Raw genomic sequence first — 17,006 nt, forward strand, 5'->3', positions numbered from 1 at the left:
CTTCTCCCACTGAAGTCTTCCACTGACATAATTCACTGATACAGAGTTCTGGAGTCCAGATATATTAGCCCCAGGTTTCTGACATATGTGTGGTCCAGGATCTGCAGTAGGCCTCAGCCCAGGTGTAGATCCTTGGCTCATTACTCTGCCAAAAAGGCTGCAGATCCTGCATTGCAGTGCAGTTCCATGAGGTGAAAGGAGGTGTGTGGTTCTGTCCTGTAACCCTGAGTCCGGTGAGACTATATTGCTCCTGTTTTGTTCGTGTGGCTGGAAATAAGCCACCAGTATAGTCAGGTAATCCATTCTGTTTAGCTAGGGGCTCAGACAAGCAGGTATTTATTTTGTTTTTGCTGAAGTTAAAGAGGACCTTTCACCACCTGGGGCACATGCGGTTTTATATACCGCTAGAAATCCAACAGTGCGGCTTTCATGATCTATGCCCCAGGTGAAGAGCTATCGGTGCCGGTACCATAGCTCTTCAATGTCAGAAGGGCATTTCTGACAGTCAGTAACGCCCTTCTTCACAGCAGTGCCTATAGCGCTGTACTGTGAGAGCGGGGAGGAACGCCTCCCCAGTACTTGTCTATGGACGAGTACTATCAGGAGGGGAGGGGGGCGTTCCTTCCCGCTCTCACAGTACCGTGCTCTAGATGCTGCTGTGAGGAAGAGTGAAGAGGTGACGGTGAAGAGCTACGGTACCGGCACCGATAGCTCTTCACCCGGGGCACAGATCGTGAAAGCTGATTTCAACACACTGTCGGCTTTCTAGCGGCATATAAAATCGCAGGTGCCCCAAGTGGTGAAAGGTCCTCTTTAAGGCTGTATTTTGTTTTGTTTATTTTGTGCCTGAAGTCAAGGTTTATTTATTTTTTTGTTTTTTTCTAAATAAACTAGTTTGCTGCACGTTTTGTGTCCCTGTCTTGACTGTTTGGGTCCGCACCACTGGCTCTACCGAGCTAACTTCCCCACAATATCTATCTATCTATCTATCTATCTATCTATCTATCTATCTATCTATCTATCTATCTATCTATCTATCTATCTATCTATTATACTCTGTGGTCTTTTCAGAACTCAGAGTAAAATGTTTGGAGGCCCAGGAGAGGTGAAAAAAAACAACTATCTTACCTCTTCTTGGCTCCAGCGATACTTCCTACTGTCTTCAACTCTCTTCAATAACCCTCTTCATTGTGAACCAGCCTGACCCACATACCGTCTGTGACATCATTGAAGAGCGCTAATAGATAAGCTATTTAGGCTCTGTAATGTAAAGTGGGTGGTGTCAGGCAGGAGCAGGCAAGGGATGAGCTCTGACACTTCCTACTTCTGATGGAGCTCAGAATCACTCCCCCATATCTGCTCCTGTCTGACATTGCCCATCTGGCAGTACAGATTCTAATTAGGATCCAAAACTCACTGCACCGATTGCTTGGGAACAGTAGGGGCTAGAGAAAAATACCATCGGCGTTGGAATCTGTGGAGCAGCAGTTATTAACTGATGCTAGGAACTGGAGTTATGTTATGGTATTTTTTTGCTTTTGCTTTCAATTTCCTAACTTTGCAGGTTACTACAGTCTACATGCAGTATACAAGTACTAATACAGGCAGACTATTTTATACTATTGTTTTACAGGGCACTGACATTCATAAAAGTACAGATGCTGCTTTGCAGGACATGGACTATAGGAACTGGATGAGTGATATAGAACTCTCTAGAATACTTATGTGCTGTCCCAATGAAGGAGTTCTTCTCCCTTTCCAGAAAACCACTCTAACTGTCTGCTTTAGTCCCAAGTGAGTAATGTCAACGGGTGCAGGGTGTACTAATATCATCCTTGTCAATATACTATAATTTATACTACACACAGATTAATAAAAGATATAGTAATATAGTTTATAAGGCTGGAAAATAACTCAGGTCCTTGAAGTCCAGCCTATAATACTACACCTATAGTATTGATCCAGAGAAATGTGAAAACACTGTTCAGGGCGGGTTCACACCTGCGCCCCGTCTCCAATTTGCGGGTTTCCATCTTCTGCCTGAAAAACTGGACAGGAGACCGAAACCAGCAATCAGTTTTCAAACCCATTCACTTGAATGGTTTTGCAAAGTGACCTCCCATGGGCATCTTCTGCCTCTCTGCGGTGAAACTGTTTTTTTTAACTGGACACAAAGTTGGACATGCAGGACTTTGTGTCCGATTAAAAAAAATGGTTTTGCCGCCTTTTCTCCAGTTTCTCGGGCAGAAGATGGAAACCAACAAAGTGGAGACCGGGCGCATATGTGAACCCACCCTCAGTAGTTGGCAATTATTCCATATTAGGGGTAAACATTACTTCTGACTACAAATATCAGAATAATTACCATTTAGCATTCAATGTCCAGAATTCTAATACCCATTATGTCTTTAAAAATCTGGGAGTCAAAATAACCCTTACAACATTCTTTGGCAATAAATTCTATAGTCTCATTGCTCTTAAAGTAAAGAGTCACTACCTATGATGTATATACCTTTGCTGTTGACATAGAGCATACCCTTCGTATCATGGTTATATGGTGTAGAAATTAAATTCTTAAGAAAGAACCTTTGTATTAAATCAGAGATACACATAGATGCAGTATGCGCCATTAAGCCAATTATGGTTGCCATTTTACGCATATTAACCACATAGATCCATAATACCTTTGTGTGAATTAGCCATGTGACTCTTTTCAGCCTTGCGTTACTTATTTTCCATCAAGTTTTCTAGCTTCCCAGGAAAACAAAAACTTGATCTCAAATCCATTAAATGGATCACAACACTTTATGCTAGTTGCTTTATGCTGTTAAAAAATAAATAAAATTGTACTTACACATATAAATACTGTACATGTATATTGCATATTTAATTCTCAATTTTTTTTACATTATTCAGGCAAGTAGATGAAGACATCAGAAATGATGAAAAGCTATCTCAGCAGGATTATGCTCTGTTTATGAGGTTTGAACCCATTGGAAGTAAAGATGGATTCCTCCAAGCAGATGTAGCCAACACAGTGCATCATAATGGTATGTGCATTATTTACAATGTAAAAGGGAATATATTATCTGGAAAGACCCCTTTAAAGTCTGCAGTGTCACAGTAGTACACCGCTGAATGAGTTAACTGTTGTTTAACTGTACTTTTATACCTTCGCATATGTTTTAGGCTGCTGTTTTATATGTATTGTGACTTTGAGATGGATTATACCAGTGAGACTGAATAAGGGTAGATGGTACATCCCTTCGACATGAAGTCATTTTAGTTAAGAGGAGGAGTCAGTGTAGTATTCTCTCCTAGGAGGAAGAGTAAGTGTGCTAGAGTGTGTAGATCTACACTGTTAGCTAGAACTGAGGGTAGCACTGGAGTCCTGGGTTCAAATCCAACCAAGGACAACATCTGCAAGGAGTGTGTATGTTTGTGTGGGTTTCCTCTGGGTACTCTGGTTTCCTCCCACACTCCTTAGACATACTGATAGTGATATGTAGATTGTGAGCCCTATATGGGGACAATGTCTGTGAAAGTGCTGCAGAATATGTCAGCACTATACATGTAAGCAAAATAAATAATAGTCAAGATTGAGTTGACCTGTTGTTCTACTGACTTCTTGCACTAGTGTGCCTGGTACTCTCTGTGAGGAGAATTTTTGGACAGGCAACCTTTTTGAATCATATATTCTGTAGCCTGGATATTGGTGGGACTGAAGAGAAAGAGCACACTTTTGAGAGAGATGCCCAGAACTTTGAAAATACTAGCTGACCCAGAGAGAACCACCTTAATGCTTTTTCTCCAGTGTACTGTAGTGCTGCTATTTTGTAGAAGACTGTTGTGCCAGTATTCTCTTTGTGCTTTCATCCACATCTGGGTGCTTATGCATTGCCATAGACACAGGGGCCCACTGAAGACCCCCTCGCTTCACGGCATCTTCTTAAATAAAGCCAGAGACAAAGGCTTATAGTTATGCTTTCATTTTCATTTGGCATATTATATTATAGTTGAATCTAGAAGCATTGCATTATATCATAGTAGCAATCTAGTCCTAGTATGGGACTAAGTTTAAATGTAAAAATAAATTAAATAAATAAGAATAAATAAATAGCCTCCTTTTATTTATTTATTTATTTTTTTTTTAAAGAAATATATATATATATATATATATATATATATATATATATATAAAACTTTTCAAGATGGGTGATGACCATGGTGGTCATTTTTAACTCGGCCATTTTGGATCCAACTTTAGCTTTTTCAAGGGGAAAAGGGTCATGTGACACATGAAACTTGTTGAGAATGTCACAAGAAAAACAGTGGTATTCTTGGTTTTAATGTAACTTTATAATTTCATGAGTTATTTACAAATTTCTGTGGCTGTAAACGAAGAGATTTCTTAATAACTCATCAAAGAATAAATTTACGTTAAAACCAAGCAAACCACTGTTTTTCTTGTGAAATTCTCAACAAGTTTGATGTTTCTTCCCATTGAAAAACTAAATATGGATCCAAAATGGCCGAGTTCAAAATGGCTGCCATGGTCACCAACCAACTTGAAAATTTTTTCCCCTTCCTATATGCTAATGTGCCACAAACACGAAGTTTATATCACCAACCATTCCCATTTCATTTAGGTGTATCCATATAAATGGCCCACCCTGTATATATCATTATCCCACATGGTGAATACAGTATAAAATAAAAATAACAACAAAATTGCTGTCTTTTGGTCAAATTGTCTTGAAAAAAAAAAAAAAAATTATGATCAAAAAGTCAAATATGATAAAATTGTACCACTAGAGGCGATAGACATTCCCATAAAACTTCACACAGTTAACGAAAAAAAGCAAATAATGGAAAAATAAAAAATGTACGGCTCTCAGAATATAGTGCAAATAAGTATTTTATCATGCAAAACTAGTACAACATAAAAAACAATATAGACGTGGTATTGCTGTAATCATACTGACTGGCAGAATGAAGGGAACTTGTCATTTATGATGCTCAGTGCACCACGCCAAAATTAGAGCATAAAAAAAGGCAAATCTGCTTTTTTTGCTATCCTACTAAGAAAGCATTAATAAAATTTGATCAGTAAGCTAAGTGTTTTCCAAAATGGTGCAATAGATGAAATGACAATTTATGCAAAAAATAAACCTTCATATGTGAATGTTGAAATGTAAGAGTTACAAAAATAATAGACCTGTGTTCTTAAAGGGATCCTATCATTCAAATGCATATTTTTATGACTAACACGCCGGAATAGCCTTAAGAAAAGCTATTCTTCTCCTACCTTTCGTTATCTTCTCCGCGCCACCGTTTGCCCGAAATCCAGTTTTTTTCGGTATGCAAATGAGTTCGCTCGCAGTACTGGAGGCGGGCCCGAGTGCTCAAACAGCACTGGGGGTGTCCCCAATGCTGCGAGAGAACTCTCTCCAGCGCCGCCTCCATCTTCGTTAGCAATGGCCTCTTCATCTTCTTCTGGCGCGCGGTGGGTCAAAATTCAATGCATGCGCAAGTCGGCTTTGCTTGCGGGCCACGGGCAGAGCCAACTTCACATGCGGCCGGCCATTTTTTTGTGGCAGTTTACGCGAGCAGGCGCAGTATGCTCCTGTAGTTCTATGAAGTACAGAGCGTACTGTGCCTGCTCGCGTATGCAGCCACAAAAAAATGGCCACCCGCGTGTGAAGTCGGCTCTGCCCACGGCCCGCAGGCAGAGCCGACTTATTCATACGATGAATTTTGACCCACCACGCGCTGGAAGAAGAAGATGAAGAGGCCGTTGCTGACAAAGAAGGAAGCGGCGCTGGAGAGAGTTCTCTCGCAGCATTGGGGACGCTCCCAGTGCTGTTTGAGCGCTGGGGCCCGCCTCCAGTGCTGCAAGAGAACTAATTTGCATACCGACATAACCGGGATTTCGGGCGAACGGCGGCGCGGAGAAGAATAGCCTTTCTTAAGGCTATTCCGACATGTTAGTCATAAAAAAATGTGTTTGAATTGATAGGATCCCTTTAAAGGGATAATGTATTTTTTTATCAACTACTTAGGGCTCGTTCACATCTGCGTTGTAGGGTCCTTATTGCAGGTTTCCGTTTCCTGCATAAAACAGATGCAGGAGACGGAAGCCTGCAGGAGACTTTCTCACCCATTCACAGAGTCGGACATGCACTACTCTGTGTCCGGATAAAAAAATCCGGTTTCGCGGCGGAGAGCCTAAAACGCTCACCGCCGCGCACGGCCGGACCCGGTCTATGGTTTCCGTCTTCTGCCATGCAGAAGACGGAAACCATAGTACGGAGACCCTGAACGCAGGTGTGAACCCAGCGTTACATGTATTATAAAGCCAGTTAATGAATGACTGTATTTTCTGGGCGATAAGACGCATTAGACTATGGTTTCTTTCCTTTTAACCACTGTCACCAATGTTCTGATTATTATTGTACTCCAGCAGTGCCTCTACTATGATTTTATGCAGCTTCATACTGCCACCAATGCAATAGGAAAGGGAAGGGTAGGGTCAGGGAAAGACACTGGCCAACAGTTTATATGAATCGACAAGTAGTTCCTTATAAGACTCTTAACATGTTCCTGTTGTGTTAGAAGACATGTTAATGAATGCTATATCTTAAATAGCTGTCTGCTGGTGGTCTGTGTCAGGGTCACCACATGTAAGGTTACATGATATTGAAATGACAATATTTTCTTTCCATACAAACATGTACGAAGCATTCTATTAAATTACTGAGTCGAGGAAGATATGGAGCAAAGCCTTCAGACTAGTATAAGCTTTGAATAGTTATAAGCTAGGAATTTACAGTAATTAATTGCTTTTGCTTTTTTATAACCCTCGCATAGGTCTAAAGAAACACCACGTGGAATTGGCTGTTACTGGCTCTGCTTTCCCTGTCGCATTGACATTCAGTCCAGGAACAGTGTACAATTTTAAGGAATGCCTGATTGGTGAACGGATCGATATTCATTGCTCACTAAAAAATGAATCTCAGTTCCTCCCTGTGGTGTTTAGCTTTCGCAAAATATCCCATTTTCATATCTCTCCGGCTAGTGGAAAGATAGAGGCAGGACATTCTCAGGTACAAAAACATTTATCTAAATGTACCAAGTAGCATTGTATTAAGTTGCAAGATAAAGCTGTCCTGAAAATAGAGAGTCTGTTAACAAGTATTTGTGCATTGCTTAATACATATTAATTAACTCAGAAAAATTGTTATATATTTTCACTGTGTACTATATGCAGTAATAGGATTTTAACACTCCACCGGGAACTTCATTTTACTGCCTAATTCAGTATAAAATGTAAAATATACTGTGCATTGCTTGTACTGATCCTGATTAGTTACCTTAGGATGAGGTCAAAAGATGGCTGCATATATGCCATGTCTGTACCCCTCCCACCTTCTGCTGCACTCTTTTACTAGAGACAACTGAGAAGACCTAATACCATTTTTTACATTTCTTAAAAAAATCTATAAGTTTGGCAGTGGCTTTCTACCCTCTCTCTGGTCATCTCTATGATACTACACATGCTGCTGTGTGGTACGTCTAATGGTTAGTAGAGCATTTATAGATTATTATAATCTGGATTACACTTGTGCAGTTTTCAGTGCCATAAACCAAACTATCATGAAATGGATATCTCCATAATAGTATGTTAGTGTTATGTTGGACCACAGTACCATAAAACAGTTAATTCTTGGTAGCTCTGGGATTTTCAGCACTTTTCTGTATACTTTGCTGTATCCTTTATAGCAGTGGTGTCTAACTATGTCTCTGGACCACACTGAAAGAAGAAGAGTTGTCTTGGCCACACATTTAATACAGAAACAATAACAAAAGTTGAAAAAGTCTGTGCATAATTTTCACAACATCCACCACCACAGGAATGCCGGTGAGGTGCCAAGGTGTGCGAGTACCTTCATTAAAATATAAAAATGCTTACCTTACATCTTAATAACATTAAAGGGGTTCTCCCATCTCAGGGCTCGTTCACATCTGCGCCCGGTCTCCGTTCATGTAGGTTTCTGTTTCCTGCACAAAACTGAGCAGCAGACGGAAACCTACAGGACTCTTTCATACCCATTCATTTGAATGGTTGTCAAAGGTGTCCGGCTGTGAGCGCCGGTGAGCGTTTTATGCTCTCCGCCGCGAAACCGATTTTTTTAAAATCGGACACAGAGTCGGACTTGCAGTACTCTGTGTCCGATTTAAAAAAAACGGTTTCGCGGCGGAGAGCATAAAACGCTCACCGACGCTCACGGCGAGCATGCAAAAGACGGAAAGCTGAGAACGGACTCCTGGCGCTAGTCTGAACCTAGCGTCAGCCTTTCAGCCAGTCTGTTTCTCATTTCCTGTATTTCTCTCCGCCTCCTCCCTCCTGCTGAATGGGACAAACAACACTTTTGCAGGTCAGATATTTTGCTGATTCTTCTACAGAATGGACTCAGTGTTATATATGTGTTTACTTAGAGAGATAACAGATCAGGCAAGAGTGGTGATTGAGTGACGTCACTTGTCCTATAGGTCCGTGGTTATAGCAACACAGTGAAAACAATGGGAGGAATAAATTCACATAGCAGGCAAACAAAGCAGAATTTCTAAAGCAATATATTTAGAAAAAAGCTTCAATTTACATAAGCTACCAGTATAGATAGGATCCCTGAGATGGGACAACCCCTTTAAGAGCCTAATATTGCAATATTAGGTTGAAATATTATTTATAGTCACTGCTTCACTAAGTCACCATGTGCACATGTAACTGATGTCAGAGGGTGTTAATTCTACTGTCATCGCTTGGAAGGTAACACACTGTAAACTGCACACAACTACCACTATGCGTACCAGTGTGGGTATATACATTTTTCTTATGTGGCATTGCAAGACAAAATCACAAAACAATCATAATGTTTAACCCCTTAAGGACACAGCCCAAAAGTATGTTAAGGACCAGGCCTGTTTTTTCAAAATTGACATGTGTCACTTTAAATGGCAATAACTTTGAGACGCTTTAACTTACACAAGTGATTTTGAGAATGTTTTCTCGTAACACATTATACTTCATGTTAGTGGTAAACACTAATCAATATTTTTGTATTTACTTATTAAAAAAATAGGAAATTTGATGGAAATTTGGAAAAAATAGCAATTTTCAAAATGTGATATTCTCTGCTTTTCAGGCAGATAGTCATACCACCCAAATACATTAATAAATATTATCTCCCATATCTCTGCTTTATATCAGCATCATCTTTTGATTGTATTTTAATTTATTTTGAACGTTACAAGGCTTACAAGTGTAACAGCGATTTTCCAGATTTACAAGAAATGTAACTATGTTTGTTTTGTTTGTTTGTTTTACACACTTTATTATTATTTTTTTAAAAAAAACTTTTTTACATTTGTGCTGTAAGCACACTAGAACCTGCGATCAGAGAGGATCACTGGTTCTATACTAACTATAGACTTTCAATACACGTGTATTGCAGTCTATAGAGGAAGCTAGCTATGCAGATGCATAGACTAGCTTCCACTCGTCCTGGCATCCAAGGGGTTAACCCTCCCCCCATCGGAGCTCACTCCGATGGGGGGAGGGATTAAGGAGCAGCGTGTAGCTGTAAAATACAGCTCACACAGACTCCTGATGCTGCCGGCAACATGATTTATAGCCCGGCCAAACCCCTAGGGTGCCATGATCACTATGGATCATGGCACCTTAAGGGTTAAACAGCGGGGGTCGGTGCAATCACCGTCCCTGCTGCTACAGGGGAAGCCTGGCTGTCAGATACAGCCGGCCTCCCGTGGAGATCGCACGGGCTCTGCTTCTGAGCCCGTGCAATCTCAATCACGTACAGGTACGTGGGAATGCGGGAACTAACCACATTCCCTGATGTACAGGTACGTGATTTATCGTTAAGGGGTTAAGTAAGTTTCACTGTTTTATGTTGAACTGCATCCATAGTCATCCTGGGCAGCACACGGCCCTCAGGCCACAAGTTGGACGCCCCTGCATAATAATAATAATAATAATAATAATACATTTTATTTATATAGCGCCAACATATTCCGCAGCGCTGTACAATTTATAGGGTTCAGATACAGACATACATAACAAAGAACGTCATTTCACACAATGGGACTGAGGGCCCTGCTCAAAAGAGCTTACAATCTATGAGGTAGAGAGGGTGACACAAGAGGTAGCAGGGGCGGCATTGCTTATACAGTGTTCAGACAATTTTGTGCATTAGGAATTGTGATAGGCTTGTCTGAAAAGATGCGTCTTTAGTTTGCGTTTGAAACTGTAGAAGTTGGGAGTTAATCTGATTGTCCGGGGTAGAGCATTCCAGAGAAGTGGTGCAGCTCGGGAGAAGTCTTGTATACGAGCATGGGAGGTTCTGATAATAGAGGATGTAAGTGTTAGGTCATTGAGTGAGCGGAGAGCACGGGTTGGGCGGTAGACAGAGATGAGGGAAGAAATGTAGGGAGGTGCGGCATTATGGAGAGCCTTGTGGATGAGAGTAATAACTTTATATTTTATTCTATAATGAATAGGCAGCCAATGTAGCGACTGGCACAGACCGGAGGCATCGCTGTAGCGTCTAGCCTGATAGATGAGCCTGGCCGCTGCATTCAGAATAGATTGTAGAGGAGAGAGTTTAGTGAGGGGAAGACCGATTAGTAAGGAATTACAGTAGTCAAGGCGAGAATGAATCAGAGAGACAATAAGTGTCTTTAGTGTATCTCTGGTAAGGAAAGGGCGTATTCTGGAGATGTTTTTGAGGTGGAGGTGACATGAACGTGCGAGTGATTCAATATGAGGGGTGAAGGAAAGGTCTGCGTCAAATATGACCCCAAGGCAGCGGGCATGCTGCCTAGGAGTTATAGTAAGGCCTGAGACTGCAATGGATATATCAGGGACAGATCTGTTAGATGGTGGAAACAGTAGTAGTTCAGTCTTAGAGAGATTTAGTTTCAGATAGAGCGAGGACATGATATTAGAGACAGCAGAGAGACAGTCACTGGTGTTCTGAATGAGTGCAGGGGTGATGTCACGGGAAGATGTGTATAATTGGGTGTCATCAGCATAAAGATGGTACCTGAAGCCAAATCTGGCGATGGTTTGTCCAATGGGGGCTGTGTAGAGAGAAAAGAGCAGGGGGCCGAGGACCGAGCCCTGAGGAACCCCAACAGCAAGGGAAAGAGGAGAGGAAACAGAGCCCGCAAATGATACACTGAAAGTGCGGCCTGAGAGATAAGAGGAGAACCAGGAGAGCGCAGTGTCATTGAGGCCAACTGAGTGGAGCATAGTGAGGAGAAGTTGATGGTCAACAGTGTCAAAAGCTGCAGAGAGGTCCAGAAGAATAAGAAGAGAGAAGTCACCATTGGATTTAGCCTTTAGTAGATCATTAGAGACTTTTGTGAGAGCTGTTTCAGTAGAGTGCAGAGCGCGGAAACCAGATTGTAAGGGGTCAAGCAGAGAGTTAGCAGAGAGATAACGGATTAACCGAGAATAAACCAGGCGTTCCAAAAGTTTAGAGATGAAGGGGAGGTTAGAGACGGGTCGATAGTTAGCAGCACAGGATGGGTCCAGGGAGGGTTTTTTCAGTAGCGGGATTATAACAGCATGCTTGAAGGAGGATGGGAAGATTCCAGAAGAGAGAGAGAGGTTAAATATTTTAGTAAGGTAAGTAGTGACAGCAGGGGACAGAGATTGGAGAAGGTGTGAGGGGAAGGGGTCACTACTGCAGGTTGTGGGGCGAGATGAAGAAAGTAGCTGGGAAACTTCCTCTTCTGTGACAGGTTCAAAAGATGAGAATGGACAGTCTAAAGTGCGGCTGGTGAGGGGATCAGTACTATCGTAGGTGTGGGAGTCAATGCCACCTGGGGCTTGGGCAGTAATTTCCTGACGGATCTTATCAATTTTATCATGGAAATACATGGCCAGGTCATCAGCACTAAGGTCTGTGAATGGCGTCTGCACCTTGGGTGTGAGTAAGGAGTGAAAGGTTTCAAAAAGCCTGCATTATAGCTTCCATGCACTGAACCCTCAAATAAGCATAACACGATCATTGGAATGTTTTCAATAGGAAAAGCTGAATATTTTATTTTTTGACATCTCCTTCATCAAGTGATAGAAGCTGCTCTGAAAATACTTTTTAGACTTCAGTGCCTTTTTTTTATCCGGGGACGTACTGAATTTAAACAATCATCTTAAAAATGAGAAATGTTGAGGTGTAACCACCTATTCGTAAAATATGAACATAATTCATTATTTTAAGGCAAACTGAAACAAAATGCAATAATTCTAAGATACTGAAGAGAATACAACATTAACATTTCAATTGAAATATTCCATTCAAGTATATTTCAGAAGTAGAGCATTAGGAATTTATCACAGATTACCATGCAGCAGAAAGGAAGAAACTGGATTTAGAGACAGGCTTTAAAAGTGCATTGCAGTAGAAGTAATAGTTCAAGAAAACACAATGAATTATAGTTTTATTTTCTCTACCATTTGGTTTGCTGACATTTTGCCTGTCTGTAGCTAAAAGCCCTTAAATTGAAAACATTTTCCCTAAGTGCAATTTTTAGTACGAAAATATAGCTATCAATTCTTTTGCCATCTCTTTTGTATGTTATATTATTTCACTGTCTTTTTTTTCTCTAGGAATTGATGTTTTCATTTGTGCCACATCAAGTAGGTACCTTTAATACGAAACAAGTGGTAGATATTTTGGGCCCAACATCAGATGAAAATTTGCCGCCTTTGCAAGTGAGAGCCTTTCATCAGGAAAACCTCCATTTTACAGCAGTCTGCAAACCTTTAACCAAAAAAATTGTCATGAAAATCAATCCAGGTAAGTTGTTCTTAGTTCTTTTTGGTACTTGTGTTGTGATTGATGACTTTTAGGTATATTGTGTCTTCAAAGTTACTGTGCCCTTTCATCGCATAAGCAGTGATTTTCTTGACTCAAAGAATCCTGTGTTCTTAAAGGAACTGAAAATCATAGCATGAGTCTTGTGGCTAAGGCTAGGTTTCCAAGCACAAATAGAAAGGCAAGCTGCTAAAATCTATTAATGGTTCTACCGAGGGTGAGATGTGTGCTGTGAAAAAAAAGAAACCTCAGGTACTCTGTCTAGAAATCTCTACTTGTAACTAAATATTATAAAGTAGAAAACCTAGCAAGTACATTTTCAGCTAAATAAACATGCCTACCTACCAAGTTGTCTGAATGAAGATTGCTATCTAATTATAGGTATAGCGGCTCATTACTTACTGTAGGTTACTTGGCACAGATACACTAGCTGAAGTTGTCTAGAGGGTAAATTGTATATGGTAAATGTTGAAATATAGCATGGCATCACTAATGGGATTAAAGGGGTTGGCCACTTTCAGACCAATATTGAGAGAGAAATGTTATGGTTTGTATAATAAAAAGTTGTACAATTTTCCAATATACTTTCTGTAACAATTCCTCACAGTTTTCTAGATCTCGGCTTGCTGTCATTCATTCTGTTACTTCTGGTGGATAAAACTCTGACCATGGTCATGTGATTTACGGTCCATGGTCATGTGATGAGCACACAGGTGCCGCTGGTTATAGTCACAGCACAATAATCAGACATCTGCCTGGTAACGAGCTATGCAACTGTGTGCTCATCACATGACCATGGACCGTAAATCACTTATTGTATATCTTTTAATTATACAAACAATAACATTTGGGCCCAGCCTTATTGTCAAATGAAATCTTCCTTGAAATGGGTGTCTTGAATCACCATGAACGGCATAATAGGCTGATTATGTGAACAAAGCCATGCAAACATGATAGAAGAAAAGTGGCATTGTGCTTTATAAGAGATGCTGTTACTATGTACAACAGATCAATGGGACAGAGGTTAAACCCCTGCCAACCTGTATGATATGCCATCAGTGTCCTAGAGATCTGATCTTTTCTTCACGCCTAGTATGCTTTTCCAAATATTCCAGATGTCTTTGGAGCAGCTGCTTGTCTTCTTTCCTCCTTAGAGATATTTGTATTGCAAACATATATAGATATTATATATCACTGAAGGGATGTCACTCAAAATACTAAATATCACTGAGAGAGTAATTATTAAAATGTAACTTTTATTAAGTCCGTTTAAAATTGATTCATAAAAATGAGTAATCCAAAAAAACAAGTGTAAGAGGACAGGACAATTACTGATATGCCTGTGGTATAATATATTCACCACTCTATTTTTGCGGCTATTTCAGTCCTACAGACACTCTAACACAAACCCTTATTTGCTGCTAAGGGAGTTTTAAACAGGTGCATATAGCACACATAATCGGGAGCCGACGATCCTTTTAGGTTGCCGATGCTGAGGCTAGGAGTATAGACATATTATAAACCCCTAGGCACATTCCCATATAGGGATATTAGTGTAGATAATTCCTGCCCCACAGACTAACATTCTGTTAGTGCGTCTAGTCCGGAAGAGGGAGTGTCTTCAGGCTGAATCACGAGGTGAATCGGCCTGAAGAATGAGTATCTCGCTTCTTTTTTCCGGGAGCTGGAAGAAACAGCTCCTGGAAAAAACTCCTGAGTGGCTCCCATTGATTTCAATGGTAGCCGTCTTTTTGGTCCAAAAAACTCCATGTGAACTTACCCTTACAGTATGTCTATGGTCAGCTTAAGTTGCCTTTGGCAAACCAAGTTCTCAGACAACAAAATGGGCAAATGTTCTTTAGCACAATTATAGCACTTAGACTTAGGTTTTTCTTCATGCATATTTGACATTATTATTAATAATGTTCGGACGAAATACATCTCTAGTATACTCAAATCATCCTAATAAGCTGCATCCTGTCCATTGTGCAGGTATTACACCTCTGATAAGTAACCCTTCTGGACATTTTGTACAAGTGGCACCCCAGGAAACAGCAGTAGTTATAGGACCCACCCGCACAGCGACTTTGAAAGCAGATAAAACACAAATCCATAACCACCAGAAGACAACCAGTATAGACAAAAATGTGATGGTGGCATTTCCAAATGATCGAACTGCAAGTATACGGCCTTGTGATCGTAATACAAATTACAGGTAGGTAAGACCATGCATATTATATATAGATTTGACATGCATTCATAAGTATCTTAGCATCTATTCTTCCTTAAAAAATATGCCTTAAGTTGTTTATTTCTTATAGTCATGGTGAGTTAATCCCCAGTGCGCTCAGAAGGCTGCAGAGTAGTCTCTAAGCAGTCTTTTCCTTACGTGCATTAATCATCATGTTATGTACTTATGTGAATGAGCATAAATTAGAAAATGGGCCAAAATGTAATACACAACAGACAACCCTGAGCCATGTTACCACTTGCATAGTTAATGTGAAACAAAACAACAATAATTGAAAAATTGTCCTTTCTTGAAATAATTCTCCACTATTGTGTTTCTGAATAAGTACACTCCTTGACAAAAAGAAATAACTCGGCAGTGCAGTTACGTCTTGGGCAGATATATACATAATACATAATTACAAGTGTTGTCTGATTCGACACTAGAAGTTGCTACAGTAGTGTTTTCACCACTGCCGTATAAACAGACTCTTGGAGACTACTTTTGTGTAGTTTACCTCTTGCTGAGGTTCTTTGATGCACTAGAAGATATTTTACAAGTTGACAGACTTTCAAAGGGGAGCATCATGATACTACTCTTTTGGATTACATTTTGGTATTGCTTTGTCTCTCTGGCTTTGACTCTTGGCTTGCTGACTCCTCTTCTCTGTTGTGTTGTCTTGTCCGCGTTTTGTGTTTACACTTAACTAAAGAAGAGACTGTCATCCAGTTGTCACTTTCATTAGAACAGTGGGATAAGTAAGTAGGGACAGGGGCTGGGTCGAGTTTAGGGCATACTGTCTCTGTCTTCCCCTCCCTCCCAGGTTTCAGCAGCAGCACTGGGGAATTGCTCAATTAGCAATTCCCTTACACCTACTTATGTGCATTAACAAAAAATTATCAATTTTACTAGAACAATTGTCTAGCTGGGTGTCTAGCTCACTTGAGAATTTTGTAGATATTTAGCAAAACTTTTGTTCTTCATTATCTCCAAAGTTAAACAACTTTACCGAATAGAACAATTGTCTAGCCTGGTGTCTAACTCACTTGAGAAATTTGTGGACTTTTGACAGTCCTCAAACACTACATGATCCCCATACTCGAAACTTCTTTTTTTTTAATGTAGATTGTGAGCCCCATATAGGGATCACAATGTAAATTTTTTTTCCATTTAAGTATGTCTTTGTAGAACGGGAGGAAATCCATGCAAACACGGGGAGAACATACAAACTCCTTGCAGATGTTGTTCCTAGCTGGATTCGAACCCAGAACTTCAGCGCTGCAAGGCTGCAGTGCTAACCACTGAGCCACCGTGTTGCTCCACCATACTGGAAACTTCCATTAATGTTCAGAGTGCTTTACACAAAACTCTTCAGTCTTTTGCTGTATTTCCACATATTACTAGCGCCCCAAGAATGCTGACTTTGTCCATGACTTTCACTTCCATTGTCCTTATAATAATAATAATCATAATAACCCTCTTTGAAAAACTGTCCATAAAAAATGTATATGCCAGTCAATGTATCCTCTATACCAGTGGTTTTAAAGGTACGGTACATGGTTTAGTGATAGCTGGATGTGGGGTACATCCAGCTATCCCCAGGGGTATACACCGCGGTGAGAGCCCTATGTCCTCCCACTTCTGATGGTAGTTCCTGGGATTTGCCACCCATGAACTACTAATATACTCTGGGGTCTCTTCAGACTCTAGAGTACAATTATTGGAAGCCCCAGGGAAATTAATAAACATAACTGTGTTACTCATCTCCCCTGGACTCTGGCACAGCTTCCTGTTCTATTCCAGCCTCCATACATCAGGGACCTCTGAGGCCTGTAATAACCACATCTCTGGCGGTTGGAAGAGCATGCAAAGCA

The 17,006-nt window shown here is 40.6% G+C and overlaps 1 protein-coding gene across 1 annotated transcript in view; it reads left to right on the forward strand.

Annotated features, from left to right (window-relative positions):
- The window catches only part of CFAP47 (cilia and flagella associated protein 47), a 478,593-nt gene that overhangs the window by 32,805 nt on the left and 428,782 nt on the right, over positions 1–17,006 (forward strand). Inside the window, exons 7-11 of the mRNA XM_075265004.1 lie at positions 1,634–1,794; positions 2,917–3,050; positions 6,871–7,106; positions 12,695–12,884; positions 14,895–15,117. Of these exons, the coding sequence (XP_075121105.1) occupies positions 1,634–1,794; positions 2,917–3,050; positions 6,871–7,106; positions 12,695–12,884; positions 14,895–15,117 (944 nt within the window). The remainder of the gene's footprint in view (positions 1–1,633; positions 1,795–2,916; positions 3,051–6,870; positions 7,107–12,694; positions 12,885–14,894; positions 15,118–17,006) is intronic.

The sequence above is a fragment of the Leptodactylus fuscus genome, chromosome 2 (genome assembly GCF_031893055.1).
Source record: "Leptodactylus fuscus isolate aLepFus1 chromosome 2, aLepFus1.hap2, whole genome shotgun sequence".
Taxonomy (NCBI): domain Eukaryota; kingdom Metazoa; phylum Chordata; class Amphibia; order Anura; family Leptodactylidae; genus Leptodactylus; species Leptodactylus fuscus.